This window comes from Manacus vitellinus, unplaced genomic scaffold, assembly GCF_001715985.3.
Source record: "Manacus vitellinus isolate BGI_N305 unplaced genomic scaffold, ASM171598v3 scaffold_66_pilon, whole genome shotgun sequence".
NCBI lineage: Eukaryota > Metazoa > Chordata > Aves > Passeriformes > Pipridae > Manacus > Manacus vitellinus.
Genome location: NW_021940729.1, coordinates 1625669 through 1646341, shown reverse-complemented (window position 1 = coordinate 1646341; position 20673 = coordinate 1625669). Strand labels below are relative to the sequence as shown.

General features: G+C 42.3%; 1 protein-coding gene across 10 annotated transcripts in view; it reads right to left on the bottom strand.

The window, feature by feature from the left end:
• Positions 1 to 8644: 8644 nt before the first annotated feature.
• ABCC9 (ATP binding cassette subfamily C member 9) overlaps positions 8645 to 20673 on the bottom strand; it is a 68968-nt gene continuing 56939 nt past the window's right edge. For 8 of the 10 annotated variants that reach the window (XM_018083637.2, XM_018083640.2, XM_018083642.2 and 5 more), the window contains 10 exons: positions 20203 to 20304; positions 17444 to 17564; positions 16299 to 16429; positions 15633 to 15711; positions 13029 to 13137; positions 12709 to 12812; positions 11797 to 11930; positions 11387 to 11449; positions 9761 to 9940; positions 8852 to 8963 (listed from right to left, as the gene is read on the bottom strand). In XM_018083637.2, coding sequence (XP_017939126.1) covers positions 9803 to 9940; positions 11387 to 11449; positions 11797 to 11930; positions 12709 to 12812; positions 13029 to 13137; positions 15633 to 15711; positions 16299 to 16429; positions 17444 to 17564; positions 20203 to 20304 — 981 coding nt within the window. In that variant the 3' untranslated portion in view covers positions 8852 to 8963; positions 9761 to 9802. Of the gene's footprint in view, positions 8964 to 9760; positions 9941 to 11386; positions 11450 to 11796; positions 11931 to 12708; positions 12813 to 13028; positions 13138 to 15632; positions 15712 to 16298; positions 16430 to 17443; positions 17565 to 20202; positions 20305 to 20673 lie in introns of all 10 variants that reach the window. The other 2 variants (XM_018083639.2, XM_018083643.2) reach the window with 1 other exon arrangement.

Here is a 20673-nt window from a genome sequence, read left to right as displayed (position 1 = left end):
GAAGCTGCCGTCTGAAAACTCAGGATCTAAACCAGATACCTTTAGATTCTAACCAGACACCAGAGTGCAAATACATGAAGTCACTCAGGTGAGTCAATCAGCCTTGTTGGTGCCAGCTCTGAAACTTCCTGTGCTGGGCTTGGGGAACTCAGAGCATCACCCTGCAAATGGGGTGGCAGGGACAGCTCTAGGGGGGCTGACTTATTTTTTTGATGCAACCTCCAAAAGTGCATCTCACTTGGGTGTAACTACTGGAAATAACAGGTTTAATACACATTAAAAAAAATCTGTTCCCTTTTCCCATTTTCCTCATCCTTTTCCTCTTTTCCTTATTCTTCTCCTCTGCCTTTCTCTCTTTTAGCTCCTATGAAATGTTTGTTCCATACTAAGGCTAGAAACAAGATTGATATTCCCCAGGATGGCTGCTGGCTGCAACTCAAAAAATAAAGAACTGCCTGGGAACTGCAGAGAACACCTCCCACCCCCCACTTTTCATAAGGTCCTTTAATTGTATTACTTTGCTTCTGACACAAATTAGCTCATGTGACATGTCCAATTGCACAGTTTCCTCTGACGTTCTTGGAATCCACAGCTTTATAAACAGGGACACAGAAACACCAAGAAATGTGATTTTATTTACTTGGCACCTCGGAGCATTACACACCTGTGTGGCTGTTTTCAGCCTCAGCTCTTTCTCTCTCAGCCAAGGCTCCTCAGCTGCTGCTGTGCTCCTCACACCATCTCTTCTGGCAGTGACTGCGACTGTGTGGCATGAAATCAGCACATGGATCAGCAGCTAGCTTGGAAAAAGTGGATCTAAACCATCTCTGAGGGCATGTGGGAGCAAGGAGCAACCTTCCTCAAGCTGGTCAGGTGGAACAGAAAGCGCTGCCAGCGTTGGTATTGTCAGACTCCCCTACGAGCTCTCAGCCCCATGTGTTCCCTGATGACCTGCTGGGGGTTTCCTCACCCTTCACTGGGCACCATGCAGAGGGTGGAATTTTTGTAGCTGAGGCTGGAAGGGACCCATCAAACTCACACAAATAGTCTTGGCACAACTCCAGTGTGACTAAACAAAAGTTGCTGACAGTTTTACCCATCACCGTACATTGGAGGGAAAGTGCTCATAAAATCCTACCTTTCTCTACTGGAAGAGCTTCCCTCTCACAGGAGGAGATGCCTTCCTCCCTGCTTACACTGCAGATGAGCTTTGAGGAAGCCTGCTGGGCCATGACCACAGGGGTGTGAAGATCAGGGGCACCAGACCTGATTTTGAGCGCAGCATCCACTTCTCCAAGTTGCAGCACGTGAATGTGCTCTGGAGAGTGACAGCTACTAAAAACGTTCCCCTTTGACCTTTAAATACTTGCTTGGTTGCCACATGCACATTTAAGTCTGAGATTTAAGTAATAGCTGGGAAAATCTCCTAAAATGTCTCCTAACCCGTTTGGTAAGGAACACAGTGTCTGAGTGCTGTGAGCACAGCCTTTTCAGGAAAAAAACATGATCAGAATTGATGGCAAGTTTGGGTCCAGTTTTGTTATGGCCCTTCATGAATCTCCTCCTTGCTGTTTCATTCCCCTCCTCCCACAAGGGTTACTGATAATATGGTAAATATCACTTTACAATTATGTCTATCTAGAAAAAGGATTAAATATCGTGCTTAGACATGAATCTGAAATTTCCACATTATAGCTGTGTGCAGCCCTTTCAGAAAATCCTGCTTCGTAATAAGTTTTGTTTGAAATTCTAATCTTAGCTTAGAGATAGGATGACTTTGCAGACTTCCAGAGATGTCATGCACTTAGAAAGAGGCTTCCACAGACACACAAAGCCGATAAGCCATATTCGGATAGCGTGGATGAACTCTTCCCCAGATGAACTGGCAGGACATCCATCAAACATGAAAGAGCAGAAACTGCAAACTAAGGGCATCTGTTACCCTGAACGAGCTCTTTTTTTTTTTTTCCTCCCTGTTTCATGCAGGAGCAGCAGGACAAAAATAGTCTTTATCATCAAAATACATGTAACTAGTGCCCCTCATCCAATATAGGTTACATAGTGAGGTTTGTTTATTACATGCCCTTTCCTGGGACAGGAGTTTATTCTGAGGCTCTGGGAAGAGGAACCCCACTTTGGGATTATTTGCCTCCCCATGCCATAAGCTAAGGAAAGGCTGCAAGTTGGTTTCCAGGTAGGTTGGACATGGTTACAATGAGCTGTGTTGCCAATTCACTGGGGTGTTCTGTCCCCTGGGTTCTTCCCCTCTCCGACTCACTGGCTATTTCCCTGATGACATTTTTTCTGTGGAAGAACTGGCTGCTGATCCATCTCTTTATGATGATTCTCATTTCTGAGTTTACAGGCCAGAGCAGTTCCTGAATAGGCTGAGTAAACATGTGAATTCTTTGCCTCCTCTGGCTGGTGGAAATGTGGATGCTCCTCTTCCCACCCTTTGCCAAAGATGGAGGCATCAAATGGTGTCTTCCTCTTGCATTCCTCCATTGTTTCCCCATAGGGCTACCTCAAAAACTACACTCAAAATACAAACTATACTCAAAACAGCAAGAGTTCTCTGAGTGTCTGAGCTGTTCCCAAACTCAAGAGTGTCTCAGAGCGAGATCTGCTAATCTGCTCCTCAGTGACCAGGCACAGCTCTGTACGTTCCTTGGTGTCATTGCCCTCTTCCTTCTGCTCAGTCTCATCTCAAGTTTCCAGATGACATTTGGATTTTAACTCCTGTGGACCAGGGATTTCCTCACTAAATGTTATCTCAAAATGTCCAATACCCAATTTTTTTAAAAACATCTTCCACTGCAAAGTCATTTGTCCAAGTCTTTCAGGAAGAATTTCCTCACTGAAAGGGTGGTCAAGCATTGGTATGGGCTGCCCAGGGAGGTGGTCAAGTCTCTACCCCTGGAAGTGTTCAAGAAATGACTAGATGTGGCACTCAGCTGACGAGGTGGTGTTCAGTCAAAAGTTGGACCTGATGATTTTGGAGATGTTTTCCAACCTAAATCATTCTGTGATTCTTCCATGGCAGGGTTTGGGCTCATGTCGGGCAGCACCTCCCTCCCACCCAGTGCCCAGGTGTGGCTTGGGCGTGGGATGCCCCAAGCATAGTCCAGAGACTGTTGTAAATGTGCAGGATGGACAAAGCAACCTTATTTTGGGTTAGCTGTGGGTTTAGACACAGGATGCTCCCACAGATGGGCAGTTTCACTTTTCCCATTTTATTTGGCTGTGTAGGTAGAGCCTAAAGGTTGGATCAAGGAACAGGTAAAGCTGCTCCCCACAGCAAAAAGACAGAGGGATAACTCCTACTGCTGGGTTAAATTAGAGCTGCCATTTCTCCTTTTCTTCTGGTGGTATCTGGAGGAACAAAGCCAGGTGTTGAGAGCAGGGCTTTTCATTCCATCTCCTTGTCCAAACTGTGCTTATTCCTCTTGTGCAGCAGCAACCATAAAGCTTATGACTGACTTCAGCCCAAGATGAGAACAATAGAATTTTTTCTCCTCTTTTGGGAAGCCCAGAACTGGCTCAGGGGGCCATACTACCACCTGAAAGAGATTTTTATTTTTCTTCTGGTTTGTGAAATGGAATTTTTTTGCCTTTCCCTCTTTGTGTTTCCAGTACCCCTTTCCCATAATTGATTATCTCTTGCTGGCTGCAGGGTGAGGGTTAAACCAAGATTATGCCACTGATGGAAGAGAGATGCCATGTCTTATTTTAAGATCGTGTCACAGAATAACTGGCAACTCCAAGCCCTCAGATCTCAGGTGCTGTGGTGAGACCTGGAGAAGCAGAAAGCCCCAAACCCAAATGATTCAGCCATGAAAATCTGCAGTACTCAGAGCCTCTAAAACTTCAGGTTCCTGCCTCTGATGGAGAAATCTAATGGTCACACTGCTGAAGGAGTAAGGGTCTAATCTGACCAGTAGAATAAAAACACATATAACCATTAAATATGAAAGAATATGCTGCTTTGGGGCATCTGTAACTGTGATCCTGAAGGGTGGTGGTTCTGGACCTTGTCATTTACACTGAGCTGCATTAGTTCCTTAGTTACATGGTTAAATATTTTACTGGACGTTTTAGTGATATTTATGGATGTAACCAGAAAACCCTGAAGTAAATTAAAGGGAGAGTTAAGAAATGTCATGGGAATAGCTACGAGGAACTCTTATGGGCAGTCCTAGCTGACACTGTTCATTACTTACTTATACCTTTAATCCAAAAGTTGTATAACCATGTAATGTATTTGTGTATAAACCAGACTAATATACATACATGGGAATGAATGCACTGGGCAGTGAAAAGTGCAACGTGTGAGCTGAATGCTGCATTATTATATAGTTCTTCATAGGATGAAAATCTCCATGTTCCATGGAAATAAAAGAAGGCATCTTGCATTGTGATGAATGAGAATTACACCAAAGAGAAACTAATTTAAAAAAAATAAAATATTTAAATGACTTCTTGTTTATAATCTCTTAAGAAGGTGGCTTATTATATTAGAGAAATAAACAGCCCCTACCAGGAATGTCTGTTATGTTTGCATGGGGAGTGTGTAACAGCAGACAAATGCTGTTAATAGTGAATAATTAATAGCAACCGTAGTAAGTAGATTTTCTAAAAATCTCTTTTCTCTTGAAGGATTACATTTGGAAGCTCCTCTGAACTCCATGGCTTCACACAAGCCAATACACTCAGCTGTCCTGCCAAAGCAACATCAGCAAGTTGCTAATTTGTTAGACAGAACTTCTTCCTTCCAACAATTATTTGATAATTTGAAAACCTGTTAATCTTTCCCCACAGTTCGGCACACAGGTCGATTCTAGTGGAGAGAAAACAAGGCAGTAAAAAACCAGTGTGGAAATTATTGGGATGTTTGCATGGCAATGAATAATTTGATTTACAGTTTTGTTTTCAGACTTTTCTTAGTGCTCTCTTAGTTTTGCCTCTGAAAGGATTTATTTCCAAAGAAACTAAAGAGCTCTTCACATGCCATCCTGGAATTTATATCAGAGAATTTACGTAACATATTTTGATTTTAAATAAAGCTTTCAAAAATACTACTTGAGGATACAAGTATGCTGAGTTAATTTTTGCTTTTAAACACATTTAATGGGAGAATCATTACTCCAAAGAGATTTTTACAAGTAGCACTGTGGTTTCACTAGATGTTTTCAAATAGATTTCAATTGGCAGTATCGCACTGGGTTATAGTGCTTCCAAGGGAAACATGCTCCAACTTTTGCCACCAGATAATGGAAACATGATAATGGAGAGATGGCCCCTGTCCACAGCTTTTTCTACAAAGGTGTCTGTTTGCCTCGAGTGCATTATATCTCCATTTGTGATAAAATATCTAAAAAAGCTTGTGTAAAATGTATGTGTTAGGTTTCCTTCAGCTTCTCATGACACATTAGCAAAGTGGTCTGTGAATGCATCTTTTCACAACAAAGCATGACAGCCCATTGCTTTAGGAAGCAAAAAGGGCACAATTAATTAAATAAAACAATTTATTGTTTAAGAGGTTGGAACTTGACCACATTCAAAATTGTATTAGAATTTTAAGAAAATGTAATTCTACATGATCACTTTTTGCATAGGTTTTACATATAATGGGATGCCAAATTGTTTGGACCATATTCTTCCCTGGGAGGGTGGGGAGGCCCTGGCACAGGTTGCCCACAGAAGCTGTGGCTGCCCCATCCCTGGGAGTGTTCAAGGTTTGATGGAGCTTGGAGCAATCTGGGACAGTGAAAGGTGCCCATGGCAGGAGGTGGAATGAGATGAGGTTTAAGGTCCCTCCCAACCCAAACCATTCAGTGATTCTGTGATTCAGTGATCCTTCTACTTTACTGCTTCTGTCACAGAAACAGTTAACAGAAAAAGAAATGGAGATGAGACACATAATTAAGGCTCTCTCACAGAGATGATTTTCCTCTGTCCATAGTTAAAGAAATGTGCACACAGTCAGTGTTTGCTTTCAAAGCTCCTTTGCAAGAGGAGGAAGTTCATAGTTCTGATGCATAATATCTGGGTAATGAAAGCTGGCTTGGTTTAACACTTAGAGGAACAAACCAACCTCAGAACATGACACTTGAGTGTTCCCCTGAAGGGGAGGGGTGTTATGGCAGAAAGCTAAAGACAGGGGGAAAGGAGAGGGAGTGCAGTGCTGTGTGAGTGGAGAAATGGGGCAGAGGGTGAGAGGGTAAATCAAGGAGTGGGAGGGCACAGGCAGAATAAGGAGCATTCCGGGATACAGGTGGGAGCCTCAAAGAGGGTGTGATATAGGGAGATGGTGAAGAAAAAGGGTGAGGATGCTGTGGAAGAGAATAAGGCTGATGTTTCCTTTACCTTGTACATGCCACGGCCCAAGGAAACGGCTCCCAAATGGGACCCACTTCAGACTTTTACATGAAATCAAAAGAAATTTGTTTCCAGTTTCACTTCTACACCCTTCTTAGTAACAAAACAACTGTGATACAGTTGGCAACACCCTCCTCTGTTAGAGAAAAACACCTTAAAAAGTTCACCCTAGCCTTTGGTGAGTTTATACCATCACGTGCACAGCAGCTATAACAGGGGGAGATCTCATATGTCTACAGCAGATGGATTATGTTTGTCAGCTCTGTTTGGATTTGTCTATTTTGAATAGGATTTATCTGCTTTAGAAATCAGACTGTTTTCTAAACCTGCTTACCAAACACTTTGACCATGGTTAACCTAACAGTAGGGCCAACATTCCTGCTCTCCTCCTTCAAAATGAAGGAATCAGGCTGGTAGGTTTTTGTCATCCCATAATAAGTTTTCTTTTCTATGTGTTTAAACAGCAGTATCAACTTCTATAGCTCTAGATGAGCAAGAAAGGTGCTTCTTACACCTGTAATGGCCCTGGGACAAATGTAAGAGAAAAGAGGTGCTAATTATTGGCCTCTCTTAAATATACCTCACACAACCCCAGGCAACTCTTTAAGGTAGTGGGAACTGGGATCTCACTGAACTAGTTGGCATTACTTCAAATAAATACTTAAAATAAATCAGGATTGCATCATCATCAAAGATATGCAGATAAACAAAGTTTTTTGTACTTCATACTGGCTGAGTCTGACAGCAAGGAATCCAGTTAGCTTTTCGCTGAAGACAATGAAATTAAATCAAGAATTGTTTTGGTCTTCTGGCTGTGAAATTTGGGTAACAATACGTGCTTCTGCTGCAAACATCTGCTTGTTTTTTTAGTTTATTTTATTTGTATGACAAAGGTCAACACAGAGAATTAATCCAGAAAAGAAGAAAAACTTTTCACAGCAGTAGACAGGGAAATCACAGAAGTACTTCCCCTCATAAATTGTTCAAGACTGAGCTTCTTTGTTTAGTTGTGTCACACGGCTTTTATTTACAATAGTTCAGAGGGAAAAAAACCCTCCAAAAATCAATAAAAGAGATAAACCACTGTATAATTATTATGCTACCAGACTAAATGTGATCCCAGTTTTAAGCCCTAGAACTTTTCCAAAATTCATTGCATTTCTTTGGGCCAAATACTGTGTCTTATGTTATTTTAATTGCACTAAAAGTAGGTTTAAGTTCATCTCGTGGTCTTCCTAAATTTTGTAGCAATTGGTGAATAAGAATCACATTGAATGCTGTTACAGAAGCTGATGTCTCATCTGTGCCTTTGAAAATATGTGTGTGAAACTCCTTCTGGAGATTTACATGGAGTTGACATGGATCAGGATTTAACCATGTGTATTAGTCAAGTGCAAGCAACCTTTCCAAACCTGCATGAGCTAAATATCTATCTAACTTCACCTAATTTTTCAAGATACAGTAATAATTTGAAAATCATACCTCCTTGTACTAGATCTGATGCAAAGATGTGCCAGAAATGGGTAAAGGAAAAGGTTATCCCAGGATAAAAAAAAAATAACATGAAGGATTAAAGACATACAAAACAATTAGTGGTTGGTTAATTAAGTAGAATATTTTAGTGGGCATGATTAAAAGATTGGCTAATACCAAGTTTATAAATTCAGATGAATTTTAATACAAAATCTTGAGATACTGTACAAAATTCTTCTGTAAGCCTATCAAAGCATGCATATTTATAAGATGATTTGAATCTCTGGTTGATAAAAGCTGGCAGAATTAATATGGATTTAGGAAGAACTGACTGTAGGAATAAGCCATCATTGCACTGAAAATAGTAGTGTCACAAGTAAAGCGTGCTAACTGGAGTGAAGGACAGGAAGGATTTCCTTGTTTCTGATGAAATTCCTTTCCCTCATTCACTGCTCCTACACTACAACTTGGAGAGCAAAGTTTATGCCTTTGGAATGCAGCATACTGCCCCAGGCCTTACGGGGTTGGATTTTTTTCCCAGTTTTTCCCCTCTGGGGACAGAATGCTTCTGGGGAACCTCTCGTTTCCTTGACAAAGTGCACGATTCAGTTGCCAGTTCCAGCCTAACATATGTACTTTATAAGATCAGTGCATTCTTTTGCTCTCTATAAAAGACAATAAAGTCTATAAAAAGTCTAAGGAAAATGCCAAATTCCCAGGAAGCAAGAACTCCTCTCTCCATGCGTGCATGTGTGTGTGCGTGTGAGTTTTAATAGCTTTGAATAAAGTGACATTTTTATTGCTTCAAGGCATACATGTATTGCAATAGGTTTTATTATTTTGGAAGATGGAAGTGTGAAGAAAGAAGTTCTAAAAAAAGGACAAAAAAGGTAAAAGTGATGTTACATTGAATAGAAAATATTCGCGTTTCATTTGTTTAAAAATAAGCTGTTAAATTGCATCATGTGGTTTCTTCACATGTCAGCCCGGACAAAGGAAGCAAAGATGCCATCTTCCTGGGAAAGTAGGTTCTCAGGTGTGTCATATTCCAAGATGTTCCCTCTCTTCATGACGATGACCAGGTCTGCAGTGAGGATGGTGTGAACCCGATGCTGCCCGAAAGGAAAACAAACACAAGTTTTCATTTTGATAATTCCCACTGCAGGTCATTAACAGGCCTAATGCCAGGCACAGCAAGCTGGGGAAAGGCTATCCTTGTTTATCCTTTGTATTTGGAGTAGGTCCTTGTACTTTATCTTTAATCTGATGTCCAGATTACAGCCAGATTTCTTTACAGCCTGGGCCACCAAGCCTGAAAATACTAAGCATGCACTTTACCTTTGAGTGCTAATTGCCATTACAGACAGCACAGCTGTTGGAATAAATCCTATGGTATCCCTGACATACCTCTTCCCCTAAGGAAATATGGATGAGAAACATCCTGGATATGCCTGCACTGCCAGGTGGCTTAGCATCCTGCTCTGCTCCTTGGTCTCTGTACCCCACCAGTCTACTCTCCCTCTGGGCTATCCCCTTCTATAAATGAATTATCTGAGATCTAATTTGAGTGTGCTCCAGGCAATAGTTTAACCCCATGGGCAACAGGAATGAAACCAGTTTGAGTTTAATTTTGTGTGAATACACCCACTCAGGTATAGATGGGATGAATTCTTAAAAGTGGGATGTTTCTCTTTACAGGCTGAAAGTCAGGGATCACGTTATGGGTTGGGCTCCTTTGACATGACAGTTTCAATGTCTGAGCTTTGTTACCCGTGTTTAGCATAAATAGTCATGGAATTAAACAAACCCAGGAACCACACAATAAACACCTTCTTGCACTGTCGTCTCAGGGGCTGTGCAGCAGAAAGGCAGCAGAGTGAAAGGAAGCTAAAGAGGTAAAAATAACTACCAAAGAGCCAGAAGTCTCGTGGACAGTGTGGACTGAGAGAGTCTACTTGTGAGTCTTCACCAAAGTGGTGAACAGGCCGTCCTCTTTGAGGAGTAAGTTTGAGGCAGTGTCACATTCAACTAGAAAGCCCTCAGAAAGGACTAGGACAAGATTGGCATCCAAGATGTGAGAGACGCGATGCTGGAAAACAGAAAAGAAAAACAGCTGGGTGAAGGAAGGGTCAGCCGTGAGCGAAGAGAGGAAGGAAATGAAGCCAGTTCTGTCAGGAAAGCTAAATATTAATGTGTGCTGTTTTGCTTGATACACCAGATTTGGAAAGGCAAAGCAAAAGGAAAGTGAGAGCACCTGAAGGGAGACAGATGGAGAGAGACTATTTACAAAGGCATGGAGTGACAGGACAAGGGGGAATGGCTTCAAACTGACAGAGAGGAGGTTTAGGTTGGATATTAGGAGGAAATTCTTCCCTGTGAAGGTGATGAGGGACTGGACTTTCTAGTCCAGGTTGCCCAGAGAAGCTGTGGCTGCCCCATCCCTGGAAGTGTCCAAGGCCAGGCTTGTTGGGGCTCTGAGCAACCTGGGCTAGTGGAAGGTGTCCCTGCTCAGGGCAGGGGGTTGGAACAAGATGATCTTTAAGGTTCCTTCTAACCCAGGCCATTCTATTATTGTATAATCCCAGTCAGAAGGACAGTACTGAAAATTGGAATGGTGTGTAAATGTAGAACACCCAAACCATTGGCATCTTGAGCATTTACACATCCAAGAACCTCACAGCACATTGTAAATGAGCTGGGTTAAGTGGTTTGCCTGACACAAACTAGTCACTGACAGACTCGAAACCAGAGTCCAGGAGGCCTGACTCTAATCTCTGACCACAGGACCAGATTCCAGACAAAGTAAATGAAACAGCTGTTGAAACATGCACTTATCCCGTGGAGAAAACATCTGTTTGTTGACTAAGCCTGCTGTCACAAGGTGGAAATATTCCTCATGGTATCCACCATGTGTGTGCATGTATATGTCTGCACATTCATGTGCATACCTGCACAGATTTACGGAATTTTTGGGCACATGAAAAGGCAGGAAAACAGGAAAAAATACTATAAAGCCTTAGTTGAAGAGATCCTAAAGCTTGGGCGATTCCCATTGATTCAGGTTTTTTTAAACCCTTATCATAAACACAGTTTTTTATCCTGAAAGAGAGAAAAGATAACCCAACTTGAGAAACCACATCATGATTGTAGGCACTAAGCATACATAGACTTCAGAGGCAAAATTCAAACCTAGATTTTGACACAACTTTCAATAACAGTTTAACCCACGCATCTGGTTTCAATTTTTTTAGTGAGACTGACTTCACATTTTCTTGGAGACACTGAAGATGGTGAAGTTCTCTATAAAGTGTTTCTTGAGATCTAAGTGTTTTAGTTTGATAGCAAGACAGCATTTGCTGAAAGATTTCATGTTGATCCAGTCTTGACTTGTTCTGGTATCTGGGAATACCCTGATCTTGTGGTTTCCTTCTATGTTGTGATGTTTTTAGTTTTATACAGTGATGTTTAATGGGTGGAAGGCAAGATGAACTGCCTGAGGAGTGAGGAAAGAGCATTTTCTGGCACCAGTACTCACCGCTATCGTTACAACCGTGCGGTCTGCGAACGCAGTCATCACAACCTTCTGCAAGATGTTCTCCTGTCAAAGGAAAAGCTCATTTCAGTTACTTCATCCTTTTTGCATTTTAATTTATGTGTCTTCAAGTGCCTAAGAGAGACCATCATATTCCATACCATCTCTGATCTGCTCAGCAGACCAGAGGTGGTAATGAAACGTAATGAAACGCGAAATCAGGGATTTTCTAAAACATTTCATTTTATCATTTTCCCTCCCTCACCATGGGCATCAATCCCCAAGCCACATCAAGAGCAGTGGCTGAAACCAAGCACAAGAGAGAAGCAAAACCAGTCAGCTTTTTATGCTGCTGAGATCTCATGACTGACACTTGGGTGCCTCTTCTCCATGGTGCTAATTGCTTTACTCACTGTGGCCATGTCAATGGATGCTGTGGCTTCATCCATGATCAGAATGCTGCTCTTGCGGACAAAGGCTCGGGCCAGACAGAAGAGCTGCCTTTGCCCCACACTGAAGTTCTCTCCTCCTTCTGTGACCATGGCATCTGGAATAAAACCAGTTACTTTGAATGTCACAACCACTGAAATACTGTCTGTGGAAGATCTGCTTGTGCACTATTTCCAGGGCCAAAATAGAAAAGCTAATAATCATAATCTTGACTGAACAGTGGAATGGAGTGATACCAAGAAAAGTGAGCACAGCTTCTTGGGAAAGGAGCAATACATCATTAAATGAACAGTTGGCTCAAATAGTTGGCCCAAATTTGTTAGGAAATTTGGTAGGCTGCAGGGTAATATCTTAGTAGTATGAAATATGCTTAATATGGAAATAAATATGTGAGTTTCCTTCATGAATTGGATCTGAAATGGTAAGAAAAATACTCTGTCAGTGTTCTAGACAAGAGCTGCAGCTCTGCTGGCAGAGCTAGATTCTGCTAAAGGAGTGGAGGTAAAATTGCTCTTTTCAGTCCTTACTGACTAATTATCCCACTATGATCATACAATTATAGAATCATAGAATTTTCTGAGTTGGAGAAGGCCCACAAGGATCATCAAAGTCCAGCTCCTGGCCCTGCACAGGCCAGCCCCAAGAATCACACCATCATGCTGAGGTGCTGCAGGATCTTTCCACAGTGCGTGGAAAAACAGATTTCTCTTCAGCTTTTTAGTAAGAGTATTCTCTCTAGCATGGAGAGAGAATCTTCATTACGTGCCTGTCAACTCCTACATGATGGTTCAGAGTGTCAGATCACATGTATTTGTTTATATGTGCATGTACGATTTTATTATTGTCCTGTGTTCCCAGAGACTTTTCAGACATACCAAGGCCTCCTGGCAATGACTTGACCATGTTCTTCAGCTGAGCAATCTCCAATGCTTCCCAGAGTCTGTCATCAGTGCACTTGCATTCTGGATCCAAGTTAAAGCTGCAAAGAAAACCGTAACAGGAGTCTCGTTACTGAAATTACATTCAACTCTTCTGCAAATTAACACCTTGGCATGGTATGTGCCACTTGACTTCCCCTGGGCAGACTGTGTGCATATGGTTGGACTGAACTAGGCAGGTTACTTCCCTATTCCTTATATTCCTGTTCCAAACAGGCCATGCAATGCTACCTGTCCCCCCGATGACAGACACCTACCGGATGGAGCCACTGAACAGGATTGGATCCTGGAGAATGATGGAGAGTCGGGAGCGCAGAGTGTGAAGAGGCAACTTGCTGATGTCTATTCCATCAATCATTATCCTCCCTGTTTGAAACAACATGCAGAAGACATGAGGGAAAACAGCTCCTTTGGGCTGGGCTCTGCCTCTGTGACCTCTCAGCACTGTCATCCACCTGGGAAATGTGGATTTAAGTAACAACACAAGCCAGAGGTATCCCAGCTTATTAGTGACACTATCACCTTGCTCCCTGCCTTTTTTTTTTGTCCCCCACCCTCCTTAAACAAAAGACATGGCTTTCCTGCTTTGTGATTAATGATAGTACCAGAAAGATGATTTATTATGGGGCAACCTGAGCTTTACAGCCAAACAGAACAAGAGCAAGAGCAACTTCTGTAGTTAGCCACATCCTGGGCCTTTCTTTGTTCCCCTGGAATTCAGCAGTTGCAGTAGATATTTACTTTGAGGTTGTGCACAATTGCTTGTGCACAATATATGTATTTATTTATCTGCAACCCATACATCAGGAGACAAAGCTATCCTTCAAACTTCAGAAGGAATGGGGTGGTATCAACATTTTATCAAGAGGTTGATCAGAAAAACAAAAAGGATGTCCTGCTCCACTCATGCTCATTCCTACAGCTCTATTCCATTTGAGTATTTGATGCAAATTAGCCACATACTGCTCTGTTGCCATAAGATTACTGGAAGCAGTCACATTAATCACTCCTTCTCCCAGCAGTTCATTCCCTAACAAGAAGTTGCGGGAACAGCTGGGATAATGGGTAAAGAAAGAGGATTTTTTCCTTTTCTAGTCACTACTTCAGGTCAATGAACACATGGATCTCATCAGAAAATCTGATTTATGATGTTCTGGGTGTGGCAACGGGTGATATTCAGGCAAGGGAGATGGGAAAAATGCACAAGAGAAACTGTTCGGCTGTTCTGTAAATGGATGATGGTGATAAGGGCAGAAGGAATCTCCTTCTTCCCTTGAATCCTCAAAAAAAATCTAGGAGTGACTGACCCCACTGACTTCCCCTGGGCATGGAAACTTCCTCCAGGTTACAGGGATGGGATGGGCCAGGTAAAACTGCATGAGAACATGGTAAGGGGTATTTTCATCAGGCACTTCCGTAGTTTCCATGTGGAAAATACATGGATATTCAGAGTTGTGCACGTGTGTCTCTTCTGTCATTCCCAATTGTCATGATGCTGCATCTTGTAGGTTGATCTGTGCGTTCCTGTTCTAAGGAAATGCATATTTGGTAGAAGCCAAGGTGTTCAAGGAAAAGAAAAGAGGAGATGAGAAGGGAAAAAGTAAATTTGAGAGAAGTTGGGAAACTGGGAAAATAATGATCTGTCAAGCAAGACAGTAGAGAAATGAGAAGTAGTTGAAACAGAGGGCAAGAGAAGGGAAACACTAAAGCACAAAGAAAGAAGCAAGAGTAGTGAAATAAAATGGAACACATACAGATTTGAAGAGATAACAAAGATCTAAGGAACAACATGAATGAAATCTTGGCTCTAGCAAAGTTACTCGAAATCTTGTTATGTAACTTTTATTAGAGTCAGGAACCCCACCCAGAAGTGGAGCAGCACAGAGGCCAAATATTGGTCTAGCTGAGAGAGGGACGTGCACAAAGGATAAACAGAGCTTGATTAGAAAAGACTTAGACATTCCCATCGGGAAAAATCAGGGATGCAGAAGAAGCAGACAAATAAAATATACAGCAAGGATATTTAAGTAGAAGGAAACTTCACGTTGGCCATAAACATAGCTATTATTTGTTTGCAATGCTTGTATAACCAGGAACCCTGGCCATGAATCAGAAGCCTATTACCACAGATACATACAGGCAGAGAACCACAACAAAAGCAAGTATTATCTGCATCAGATTCACTTATCCCCCCACATCCTACTGGGGTTTCCTAGAAAACATTCCATGCACAATGGCTAAATTAGAAACAAGGAAACCTTTGAAACAAAAGGATGACTTTCCAGTGGGTTTCTATAATCCTACAACAGCACACATGTATCTATATTGTAAATGCCAGAGTGGGTATTGCTGCATACCAGTTCATGCCAATTAGCTGGGAGAGTGAAAACAGCCAAATATTTCCAAACTTTTAGGCAGTTTGTGCTGCAGTTGTGACAAACCACAATGAAATAAAAAATAAATATTTAGAGAATGACTTGTTGAGTTCTAGTTTCTACTCTGCTAATATTTTGACAGCTATAATAAGTTAATGAAGTTATTCTTTAGGGAGAAATTTAAACACTCCAAAGAGTTACATATTTTTTCATCATGTCCCAGAAATGACACATTGTTTTGTCAGAGCATCCACAGAAAAGTTTTTAAAAACTTAGAGGTATGGTCTGTGTGCAACATTTGCTGCAAGAACTGAGTGTTGCTCACAGTAGGACACTTTGTATTTTGAAGGATCAGGCATAACAAACCCCATTCTAATCAAGTATCCAAGAGCCAGGATGGAAACCATCAAAAAGTCTCCTCGCTCATTCTGAAGAAATAAGGGGGGAGCAGGTTAGGAGTGACAACATCCCCCAGTGAAAACTAACCATCAAATATGTCCACCATCCTGAAGAATGCCAGAGACAGGGAGGACTTGCCACTGCCAGTCCGACCGCAGATCCCAACCTGCAAAAGACAGCAAGATGTCACTTCCTTGCAGAGGGAAGCTGTAAATCAGACCTGCAGTTATTTTGGGAAAGCTGGACTGGGTTGTGCTGCTGGTGACTAGAAAGGTCCTTCCCAACAGGCAGAGGCAGACACCAGGGGAAAAACAAAACAGTATGGCAAGACACACTTCCTTTTTCTGCCTCTCTACATCATAAGGACTTGTCCCAGGAACATTTACAAAACTTCTGTGTTTTGATCTGGACTCCGATGACACTTTGCTGAAATATGAGATATTCTTGCATTTTCACTCAGTTCCAGTCTGGTGTTCCAGGTCTAATCTCATCTGCCACCCAGGCTCCCTCTATGAGATGGAGATGGACTTGGAAAGAAATGGGACTCTGATAAGGAAAGCTGATCCCAACCAAGAACCAGCTCTTATCAGTGTAAGGTTTTGACCCATGCCCAGGGACCTCAGGGAGGATTGTCAATGTATATATCTGCCACTGCAAGCTGTTGTCATTCTTGCTTTTCTGCTACCTTAGAAAAGCAAACACAGTAAGGAGGGATCTGCTCCAGGATGAGGAAGATGAGCAGTTGCTTGATACCTTTTGTCCTGGTTTGATGTACGCCTTAACGTGCTTGAGAACAGGCTTCAGGTTGTTTTCATACCGAACACACAAATTTTCAATCTTGATTTCCCCCTCCTGGGGCCAGTCTTTGGGGACTTGAGAGGGATCTGAAATAGTTACAGAAAAACAAACTGAAATGAGTGCTGCCAGGGGTCACCCTTTAGGACAGTCCCCTTTCCCCCCTCTCTCCTGCCAGGGCACCTCCAGAAATGGAGCCCCAGTTCCCTGCCAAGGGGGGAGCTGGGCTGGGACCTGCCAGGCAGGCACATTAGCACTTGGCTTCCAGCTCTCAACACATAAGGAGAGAGGGCAGATGCTGAAGTGTGTCTTGGCAGTGAAACGGGGAGAAGGCAAAGGAGCAGAGGATGGCGAGTCCAGCGCAGGGTGAGCGCGTTCCGCGGTCAGTAACCGGCACAGGAAGGGCAGCGTCAGGGGGATGTTGTTACTGCTGTACAACACGAGCTGTTGACATTATCAGAGCTCGTATTTCATCCTGGTTTGCAAATAGGCAGCAGGTTTTGTCTCCACACTGAGGAGCTTGGCTTTCCAGGGAAGCTTGTCAGCCTGCCAACCTTCTCGGTCTCGCCCTTCAACCGCTTCTAAAATACCCCTCAGAGGCAATCTGAAGTGTGTGCAGCACAAACTCTGAGGTGCAGCTCAGGCCTCAGCTGACAAAGTCTGACAGTGTGGCCCTGTCCTGTAGTCCCCATTTGCTGCAAAGGTCAGAGATTGTGAAGCGTGTGACTGATGGTGCATTATCCCTATGTTTGTTTCTTAAATAGCTACATGGATGTTTTATTCATCCCACATGAACAAAATGAAAATACTATATGAAATACCATTTTCCCATATGAAAATATCTATAACTGGTATTTCCTGATTGTACCACAGGGCCATTCTCTGTCTTCCCAGCATTAGACAGGGATTTCTTTTCATGTTGACTGGCATGGGCAACATATCTCATAGCTGCTTTTGGCTCTCCTTGTCACTCACATCAATGGTAGTTCCTCCACATCAATGAGAATAGATTTTGGCCAAAGTGGTGTGTACATTTTGCATGACCAAGTCTACCATTCTTTCCCATTACCACACAAAAACCCCAAAAGATTAGAGTGCAATACCCAAGCAGCCTTCATAGTTCTCTGACTCCATGTTCAGGAAGCTGTGTACTTTCTTTACTGCACCCATCTGCACCTCCAGATCAGCCAGATTCCTCACTACCCAGTTCAGGTAGTTGGTTATCTGCATCACAAAATGAAAACAAGGTCAGAGTTCAGCCTTCTGCCTGTTCATCTACCTGTTTGCAAATAAAGGTTGGATACATCTGGGAAAGCCCTTGGCCTCACTCAGGGACATTCCACCACCTCAAAACCCAGTGCAGCAGCATCAAATCCATAACAAGGCAGTCATACTCCATCACAAACAGCCCTGACACAGTAGCTTAATGCTTGGTATTCCCATCCTTGTTTGTTGAAGGAGAAATACAGAAAAGAATCAAAACTGGAAGCTCTGTTAGGAAGTACAACATTTTCTAATCTTTCAAAGACTGCAACTAAGGATAAAGGAAGTTTGTCATTTGCAAATATATTGAAAAGATTTGATGATAATTTCATTTCTGTTTCTGCCTGCATATGTTTAGATAACCCACTTCTCTTGGGGAAAAGTATAAGAAATTTTTAGCACAGAAACATAAGAGGAAAAAATGTGCTATCAGTTCAGTAGTAGTTCCTTCCTGTGTTTTATTCTCATTTGTAATTAAAAGGATTTGATCAATAGTAAAGGTATTACTTCCAGTAGATAATAGTTGACAATTAGTTGTCTAACAATACCCAGTAGATTAAACAAACTGATTTGTAGTCAGGACTGACTATTTAAGGTTGGAAATTGTAAAGCTTTTTCCTAAACATTCCTAAGTCTGTATTTAGGAGCATATATAAGAAAGAAAAATTGATCTTATTAGTAACAGTTGATTGCCAAGAACCTTTAAAAATTGAGTTATTTTATAGACCTGCTAAAGGTTTAGAAACTTAACACAGTGAAAACATCCTATGCACAAACATAATTCAGAGAAAGGCTTTGTAATTTTTTTTTGTGAGAGATCATTGAATCTGACAAATAAGGACTTTATTATGAATAAATCCCCCAGCCCCATTTCTTTCCCACTAACCTAATACTGATGCAATAGGCAAACAGAAAATAACTTTTACTGAGATTCAGCAAAACCTGTTGTTAATTTAGAGGACTTAGTAAGTAAGTAAGACTTAGTGATCATTAAGATAGAGTTCTGGAGGGGGTATTCTTTGTTGTTCAGAAACTCCTCATTTGGTGCCCAGCTGCTGAGCCAGGCAGTTATAGAAATGGATAAGTTTGCAGATAAGCAGAACACTCTGCAGAACTGCCAGACCTGATAACAGAGCCTGGCATCCAGAAAGCTCTACCCACCACTTCAACCACCAGCTCACAGTTGTACAGGGGGGTTGGCAGTGTTTACAGAAGAGGAAAGAACAAGCCATGGATGTCTGCTGTAAACACAGCCTTGGTACAGTTTGCTCTCATCCAGGTCCAAACATCAGTCCTCTCTTACCTCCAAAGAGAAATAATACAAAACTCTGTGCCAGGGGACACGGGTAATGATCAAACCGTCTTCAGAATGTCACCAGTGTTCTTGTGGGGAAGCAGAGGGACAGGTGAACACTTGGTGACTACAGCACTCCTTCCTCTGCTACACCAGACTTCAGCACGTGCCTGTTTCACACCAAGGATCTGTTTGCAAACACAGGCTAAAACCAAGGAAGCCAAGGATGATGCAGACATCCCGGCACTCCCAATCTCTGCTCATGAAGCAGGATTACCAGGCATGTTTTCTGAGGGAAGCTGAAGCCCTGGGACTGATTCTCAGTTGCTGGCAGGTCCTTACACTGCTGCAATGACAACATAAAGGGGATCTAAGGCCATCCCAAGGCAGCTGCTGAGAACTCTGTTGTAACCACCGGCTTGACAGCATTTAGGTGCAAAGGCAGATCTCTGTGTTAGACCCATATCCCTCCATCATATCAGTGTTTTAAAGCAGTCAGATTTTTGCCATGGTTTCAAAAGTTGTTCCTGCCACTGTCATCATCCTGCTTTTGCCCCCACTCCTGTGGTTAATTCAGTAATATTTCTACTCTCTATGGTGACTGTAATCCACTCTGTGCCCATGGTGCTCTCTCAGCCTCTCTCGTAGCCAGGGACACTAAAACACTGCTCCCTCTCCTCAGCTAAAATAGCTCACTGCTCATGACAGTGGCAAAATGAGTCAGCTACTGGACCACCAAAATCTCATCATTCCCAACTCCATCTCCTCTGCTTTCCTACTGCTGCCTGGCACGATGAACCATGCCTACAAAGGTCCCAGTCCCCAAATCCATTCAGAATTGCATGGACAACATCAGGCATCTGAGTAGTTTCCCTCCAAAGGCAAAACTGGTGTTTCTGTTTCTTCAGCAATTATTTGATTTGGTCTCTGGTTAAAGATTACTTGGATTATGACAATCTGTGGAATAGTATTTCCTGGCAGGTTTTGCCATGTAGAGGCAGAACCAACACTGTGTTATACAAACCAGAGTGCACGGCAGGTCCTCTTACGCATTTTTAATTTTCCTGCTCTGCTTGGGAGCACGCAGGGCCTGGGAATGGCTGTGTTTTTCTAATTGGCTCATAAAGCCTGAAGCAAGTCCAAGTTGCCCTGAACTCTCTCGACTTTGGCTCGAATCCATTATTTGCAGGATTGGGGTTTTTTTCAAGATTAAGACAGCTGGAAGATAACCATGTATATATAAAAATATTATAAAATTAATACTTGGTTGGTCTGAAAGTTCTTAAGCTTTGCCTTGGTACGTACTGTCAGGGCATACAGGAGACCCAGCCCCACAAATCCTGAGTTGGGCCCTTCAGTGATGGAGGTGACAGCTGCAGTCAGGACAATACAGGCACCAAGGTAATCCTGGAATGAGAGAGACAGGGAGAGAAAGATTCTAGGCAACATTAAAAGGCAGCAACAAGAACATTTCTTTAGTTGAGGGGCAGTTTAACTTTACTGAGAATTATTTATATAATGACACCTACTACTTAATTATTGGTTTGTTCTTCCTGGAGAAGGTCACAGGTTGTGGGGCTCAACCTGAAACACTCTAAATCAACTTGCTGAGCACAAGTGAAACAGGCCAGTAATTTCAGCAAATCCTTTTGGTATCTCACTGTGGGAGCCCCAGATAGAGCAGGTATCAAAAAATCAAAGAAGCACATAAAAAATCCTAAGAATGATATAACAAAGATACCTCTAATTCCTACCACTAAAACAAATCAGTTCCAC